The 8169-nt window shown below is 45.6% G+C and overlaps 1 protein-coding gene across 1 annotated transcript in view; it reads right to left on the minus strand.

Moving 5' to 3' along the window:
* Window positions 1-6337, minus strand: part of LOC119316718 (gamma carbonic anhydrase-like 2, mitochondrial) — an 8728-nt gene extending 2391 nt beyond the window's left edge. The window contains exon 1 of the mRNA XM_037591100.1: window positions 5855-6337. Coding sequence (XP_037446997.1) covers window positions 5855-6248 — 394 coding nt within the window. The 5' untranslated portion in view covers window positions 6249-6337. The remainder of the gene's footprint in view (window positions 1-5854) is intronic.
* Window positions 6338-8169: the final 1832 nt, after the last annotated feature.

Consider the following 8169-nt stretch of genomic DNA (forward strand, 5'->3'; position numbering starts at 1 on the left):
CCACCTACCAGCAGCAGCCGTACCATCGGCAGCAGCAACCCTACCATGAGCAACAGCAGCAGCCGCAGATTTTCACCGCCGCCTCTACCACCTTCACGCCTCCACCTGCCAACCAGTTTCATATGCCGTTATGGCCTCACCCCCCTCCACAACCCATCTATGGATCCACCCCGTCCATCTCCTCCCTTCCGCCCCTACCAAACAATCACCTCGGATGAGGTTCAGGTTCTGGTTCAGGCGTGCCTCGGTTCCACAAAGCTCGACTTCCCGGCGTATGATGGTCCGGTCGATCCTCTTAGTTGGCTCAATAGGTGTGAACAGTTTTTTTCACGGACAGCGCACAGACGTGGCTGACAAAGTCTAGACTGCAGCCTACCACCTCACCAATGAGGTTTAGTTTTGTTACTTACAGCTCAAGTGCGATATCAGCATGCCGACACAGTTGCAGTTCAAGGAAGCTTGCCACTTCCAGTTTGGGCTGTCACTCCGCGCCAATACCTTGGGCGAGTTGGCACGTCTGCCGTTCACTTCCGCGGTCGCCGACTACACCAGCAGATTTCTAGTGCTCATGTGCCGCAACAATTAGCCATTAACACTGTCCCAACAACGGTTTCTGTAGAAAACAGGGCTGCCCAATGGTCTTCTCATTGACCTCAAGCTTCAGCGGCCATCTGACCTCCACACCGTTATCTCCTTCGCCAAGGCCTATGAGCAGCGGCATTTCCCTCCAACGATACACCAAGTACATTGTCGGATGCCCTAACTCATACATACCAGCTACAAGCTTTGGGTGCCAAGTAGTTTCATGTTGCATATATTCAACAATGAATGGAGCTGGTCATATTGCCCTTGTTATCTTTTTTATCTGTATCTCATGCACTCGGTCATACTACAAATTGCTCAACTATATCTGTCCAGACCAGGAATTTCCAGCTATCGGTGATAGACTGGAAACTGGTTGCTGACCACCATAATCCATACCCATATCTGTAATACATACATACATACATACATACATACATACATACATACATACATACATACATACATATATATATATATATATATGTCCCTCAAATGGATGTGTCGAGCACCAAGTTAGTGCTAGATACATCCATTTGGGGGATAAGCTTGGAACAAGCTTTTTCGGACGGAGGGAGTATATATATACTGCTGCGCTAAAGTGCGCCTGAGCGCAAAGTTGCTAATCGTGCGCTCCGGTCAGACTGCGCGCACCATGGCCTCCGTCCCTCGCCTCTCTAATCAACCAACCATCAAACTTCACGTATTTTTCTTCCGCCTAGTAGTAAATTTAGGGGGAATCTAGTAGCCATATTAATTTTGTTACTATTGCCCCCCAATCGTTCACCGTCCGCGCACATAATTAGGCCGCATAGTAATGAACAAGAGGAAAGATAGTAAAAGAATTTATTACGTTACTGCTGCATGATCTAGTTTTCTCTCTAATCAACCAACCATCAAACTTCACGTATTTTTCTTCCGCCTAGTAGTAAATTTAGTGGGGAATCTAATAGCCATACTAATTTTGTTACTGTTGCCCCCCACTCGTTCACGGTCCGCGCACATAATTAGGCCACATAGTAATGAACAAGAGGAAAGATAGTAAAATAAGTTATTACATCACTGCTGCATGATCTAGTTTTATTAGTGTCCGCTACCATTTTCATGGCTCGTAAAATAGTTATGGTATATAGTAATCAACCATCGTAACCATTACCATCTGGACAATTGCTCCTAGTAAATGTAATGAGCATTAGTAGTAATAAGAGTTCTCCAATGGTAAAGTGAGAGTATTTGCTCAAGTAATGGATCATGGGTACAACTATTAGGGATTTTCACATGGCAAATCACCGTAAAGGTTAAAAGTTTCATGCTATAGTAACGCATGGAGTGCAAATTACTACATGTGGCTTGACACTTACGATCAAAAGAAAGTTAGGTACCACGTGGGGTGGGATGGATCGGCGGAATGGTGCATGCAGTTACTTTTTTCCTTATCTGGTTACGGCTCGGTAGGCAGCGCACACAATAATAATTCTAAGCTCTGGTTCACTTTAGCAAGCCTATATATATAGCAAGGTGCGTTTCTCCGATTTTTTTATCCCTTCATCCATATTGTATTTTTTGAGATTTTTTGTATCCAAGGTGGTACTGATTTTTTGTGGTCCATCTAGCAGCAGCGGCCCATCAGACCAGCCCTCCATGCGTCTGCATCCGTGAAGGACTGCGGCCCAGGCCCATGATGCCTAGGAGAAGAGGCAAAAAGATAATGGCTGGTTCCAGGGATCGAACTCCTGACCAGTGGAGCAGTCTCGACCACGGCGTCCAACTGAGCCACCTCATGCTCGTGTGAAGAAGAGAGGATTTGTTCCTATTAAATAGTACCACCTCGCTTCCATACATTTTATTCCACCGATTTATATACTTCTCTGATCTGAAATCAGTAAACCGCCTCAAGAACCAATAATAAGAGGGCAAGAAGTGTGTTTCATTTGCTCGCAAATATTGAGCGGGAAGGAATCCTCCAAGGAGAGAGAAGCGATCAAATAAATAACGAAAAAGACACGGCTACATAGAGGGCGTCTCGGAGAAAAAGGGAGATCTCGATAATAGAATGGAAAAAAACTGAAAAGCATGCAGCTACACGGCGCAAACACGCCTCAGAGGAAAAATAAGGACCCAGCTGTGCTTTAGGGGACTAAAACCAAACGCCCTAGGCTACGGCACAAGCACACCTCGGAGAAAAAAAAAGGACCCAATCATGCTTTACGGGATTAAAATTGAAGGCCCCAGGATGACGTGGAGATAAGCCGGCACGCTAGATCACGAGGTTACTTTAATCGAAGGAAAAATGATATTTGAAAAAAGGAAAAAGTTGAGTGCATGGATATGCACCTGGATTCAGGCTACCGGCTCACGCCTCTGTGTCCAATCATGAAGCGGGTCGAGACGTGCTTGCATGCGCTAACACTAGTGATTGACGGGAGCATGCCTGCCACAGTGTTGTTTTGGACGAACAACTAATTTGAGTTGTTTTCTCCTAAGAGTTATCGAATTATCGCTCAAATTAATCAATGCAGTGCGATGTTGCTTAGGGACGGTCAGGCTGCTGTGACGGCATCCTCATACTTCCCCGAACATGCTCATTACACATATTCTTGCAACTACGGGTAAATTTTGTTTCTTTTCTTCTCCGTGAATCCTAAACATATGGGCATTCTGATTGTTCTTCTCTAAGATTTCATATTTGAAGCATGATGTTTGCAATCACACCCAAACCAAAATGTTTCTTTTCAGATCAAAAAATGCACCGCTTCAAAACCATGTTTATTGGCTAAGAACATGCATTTTTTTTCTCTTTTTTCTCCCGTTGCAACGCACGGGCATATTTGCTAGTAACAACTATTTGTAATAAGAAGCAATGCAGGATGCAAGATACAACACATCCAAGCTAAACCTCAACTGACTAGTTTTACGAGCTGCCATCGGGCCTCGCGCTTAAGCAATTCAACTAAGCAAGAGAAAAAAAAATCATAAACATCTTATCTTCTCAGAAGCATTCAAGGAAATTTAAAATAAGAACAAGCATTTGTAAACAAAAAAAGTAGAGATCAAATGCCAATGCACTTTATAGGGCAACCTGACTAAGTTGAGTTGGCTAAATACACTGAAGGGTAGACACATGGATTAACCTAAAAGTAGAATTGGCCACAGGAAGCAACAACAGGGAAAGATCAGAATTTGACTTTGACCAACCAAAGCATAGAATCGGCATTTGTAAACAAAAAAAGTAGAGATCAAATGCCAATGCACTTTACAGGGTAACCTGACTAAGTTGAGTTGGCTAAATACACTGAAGGGTAGACACATGGATTAACCTAAAAGTAGAATCGGCCATAGGAAGCAACAACAGGGGAAAATCAGAATGTGACTTTGACCAACCAAAGCATAGAATCGGCATGAACTCCACAATCCAAATAAGGATAAATGATTGAATAATTTTCTTCCTGTGCGGCTTAGAGTTCAACCGGAGTGTTGCATTTTAGGTGTGGCGTGGCTAGCATCTAGGCTAGGGTTTGGTATTTCTGCTGGTTGGATAAATAGGGGCTCAGGGGGTGATTTGTCTGGTTTAAGATAGTTGAGGGGATAAGAGATAAGTATGTTTAGCACCCTAAACTATTAGGTCTGGGACACTATTCCCCCTACTCTATTTTCAGGTATAAAAGAACCTCCCAATATAATTGAACCAGATGATAAATCACGTAATCCAACTTTTTTACCCGGTTCAGGTTACGTGATGCCAGTTTATGACTTTTCTTCATCAATCACATCTTTTGACTCTTTGTCTCATCACCCTATCTCTCTAATTACCTTGCCTTGTTTTTAACTTGCTCCTCGCCCGTTCTATCCTCGATTCTAGATAGGATGCATCAAGGCGTACTCAAGAATCCTTGTCAATGCACGTACTAGAAATCTAGAATCTCATCAATTTGGTTCAGCTACAACCTGCAGTAAGCTAGCGGAACTAGCAATCAATTAGATGTGCAAAGCTAGCTAGACAAGGTCCATTGATTTTTCGTGGCAGCAACAACTAAAGTAACTGATCACGACTACCTAGCTATTTGCTGCAACTCCGATGTTCCATACGGGAAGTCGATCAGCTTGCAGGATAAGCAGCTTCACGTGTGGTACGTTCTCGACTTGCTCCCGGTAGAAAGTACCAACCAGCTAGCTTTGCATATCAAGTCGTTCTTGCCTGAAAGCAATCGGCAAGTTGAGCCTGAGGACATTCGGCCGCCACGAGGTTGCAATCGATCAAGGTAGCTTCTCCTGCGCCGCTCTCGCCCCAGCCGAGATCAGCGCGTTGAGAGCCCTCACCTATTCACCCTCTCTATAGCTCATCTACATCATTGTCGTTGCCTTAAACGACGGCTGCACTCGCATATCGCACGACGGAGAGGAAGCTAAGTGAAATGTTGTGGACCAGAGATTTATTAGAAGAACTGAAGATATTGAAGACTAGTTGTATGAATGTGTGGTGTGATAACAAATCAGCAATCAACATAGCACACAATCCAGTGCAGCATGATACAACCAAACAAGTGGAAATAGACAGATTCTTCATCAAAGAAAAGCTTGACGCTGGGATCATCAAGATTGAGCATGTGAGTTGTGGGCAAGAGATTGCAGAATGCTTGACTAGAGGATTGGTAACTAAAGAATGCAATCTGGCATGTGACTAGAGGATTGGTAAGGGAAATGATAGATATCTATCACCCCTCTTGAGGGGGTGTGTTGGATGAGGGGCCCATGTATTGCTGACCCAAGTGGCCCAGGCGCATGGTGGCTGACCTAATAGAAGAGAAGCAAAGGGTATTGGAAAAGAGACTGACACGAGAACAAGAGAGTGCGCCGCCATGGCGATTGACAGCAAGCTGGTACTCCACCCTCCTCGTTTCAACACCAACAAACGAAATATAAAGAACGGTGTTCATCTCAAGAATGCCGCGCATAGACCTCCGAAATGTAAATTGCCTTCAGCTCTCCCAGTCAAATTACCCCAAATCCAAATCATCAAACTTTATTATCCAATTGAGCCACAAGAAATATGGATCGGAGGGAGTACAGTTATTATTATATTTCACGAAAGATCAAATTATCCAATTAATTAAGATATAACCAATCGCTCGTCCAATTAGGACGGAATCATACCAACCACAGCACCACATACTACTAGCTAATTCATCCGAGAACATTCCGCAAGCAGTCATAGTGGTCAGATCTGGGTACTAGACAAGGTAGAAGAAACAGATCGCATATAGAATGGGAAGACCTGTAGAGGCCGACCAGGCGGCGTGGAGGACGGACCGCTCCTGGACGTTGGCGCAGAACCCAAGAGTGATCTTGTTGAGGTCGCCCCGCAGCACGGAGCCGCTCCAGACGGAGGCGCCGTCGTGGACGGTGACCTGCCCGGCGAGCACGGCGTCGGGAGCAACGTACGCGTCGACGGCCACCTTGGGAAGCCACTGCCCGAGTGGTACTAGCTGCCGCTGCCCGCGGTAATCCCACCGCACCCGATCCGCACCTGCCGCCGCGGCTGCGACGGGGGGTGGTGAGGACGATGGCGCAGCGGGGGCGGTGGCGGTGGAGGAGAGGATCCGGCGGAGGGAAGGCGCCGCGGCGGCGGAGGCGCGGCGAGAGAGGCGAGACAGGGAGGCGGCGGCCATGGTGGCGTGGTGGTCCGGGAGGTGCGTGGGTCGGGCGAGCAGGCGGTCTTCGTCGCTCTCTTAGACAACCGCGCCTGGGCTCGGCTTTGTGTGCAAACGGGCTTTTGCAATCGTGCCGGAAAAAAAGGGGAGAAGCTCAGTTTCCCTAAAAACAAAGAAAATATAAAGAAAAGGCTTGATTGTTAGGGCATGTACAATGATGACATGTGGATACATATGTTTCATGATAAAAAATAATTTAAGACAAATAATTTGAGGCATCTACATTTATTTTTTCTCTCCAATGCAAGCAATCACTAATGGGCCTCATTAAAAAATAGAAAATAAAGACTCTAGTACACATGCATCTGTACTTTTCACTTCAATCTTTTCAGATTTTATTACCGGATCACACTTTTTCTCTTCAAGCACCCGCCTCCTGAATAGGATCCCGCTTCCCTATCCAAACCTACTTTACGTCATATCTGATCCTACATGGCATGCGAGGCATCACCTTAAGGCTATGCATTATACATGCCCTTATAGCTCACTAGTAAGCGTACGTGCAACATACGTCTCGACTGAAATTCTTGTACTCCCTCTCTCCGAAATTCTGTCCATTTTCGCGACACGTAATTCAAAATGAATGGAGTGTACAACTTTGTTTTTACAAGGTTATTTCAAGATTAATATTTTACAAATGATATACTTGTTGATTGAGAACCCATCCTTATGCGTAAACACATAAAAAATACTTTTTTCGAGAAACTGTCGACCTATTCATCCTCAATCATGGTAGTACAACGAACAGCAGAAATAATAAAAATTATATCCAGATTCATAGAGCATCTAGCGACGACTACAAGCACTGAAGCGAGCAGAAGGCGCGCTGCCGTCATCGCTTGTGGCGCCCTCGATTCAGTCGTACACTAATCATACACGCAAATGTGTATGATCAAGATCAAGAACTCACGGGAAGATATCACAACACAACTCTAGACACAAATAAAATAATGCAAGCTTTATATTACAAGTCATGGGCCTGGAGGGCTCGAATACATAAGCTCAAATACACAAGAGTCAGCGGAAGCAACAATATATGAGTACAGACATATGTTAGACAAGTCTGCCTTAAGAAGGCTAGCACAAAAGCAACATCGATCGAAAAGGCAAGTCCTCCTGCCTGGGAGCCTCCTAACTACTCCTGGTCGGCGACGACCTCCACGTAGTAGTAGGCACCCTCAGTGTAGTAGCAGTCGTCGTCGAAGGTGACTTCTGGATCCTCGGCTCCACCATCTGGTTGCAGCATCCGGGAAGAATGAAAAGACGTGGAAAAAGGGGAGCAAAGTAACCGTGAGTACTCATCCAAAGTACTCGCAAGCAAGGATCTACACTACATATGCACCATTATCAAAGAGGGGGTGTATATGTGAACTGGGCTGCAGAAATGCCAGAATAGAGAGAAGACCTAGTCATATCGAAGACTAGCATCGTCAGTATCTTCAAACATCTTGCAGCATTTAGAAGAGTAAAAGAGTAGCATAAAGTAAGGTAGTGGTAGTGTCATCAACCTCGCCCATAGATCCTTTCTCGAATCCATGCGAGAAAGCAATCCAGAGCCATACTATCCAGTTATTACCTCAAGTATCCAGTTCTAGTTGTATCGATCGGGATACAACTCCAAGTGTCCGTTACCGTAGAACAGGCTATCGATAGATGTTTTCTCCTCTCCAGGGGTGCACCAACTTACTCACCACGCTCGATTAACTCCGGCCGGACACACTTTCCTGGGTCATGCTCGGCCTCGGCCAAACAATACGCCGCAACCCGACCTAGGCTAAATAGAGAGGTCAGCACGCCGGACTAAACCTATGCCCCAGGGGTCATGGGCCATCGCCCCGGGAACTCCTGCACGTTTCATGGGCGGCCGGTGAGCAGACCT

This window comes from Triticum dicoccoides, chromosome 6A, assembly GCF_002162155.2.
Source record: "Triticum dicoccoides isolate Atlit2015 ecotype Zavitan chromosome 6A, WEW_v2.0, whole genome shotgun sequence".
NCBI lineage: Eukaryota > Viridiplantae > Streptophyta > Magnoliopsida > Poales > Poaceae > Triticum > Triticum dicoccoides.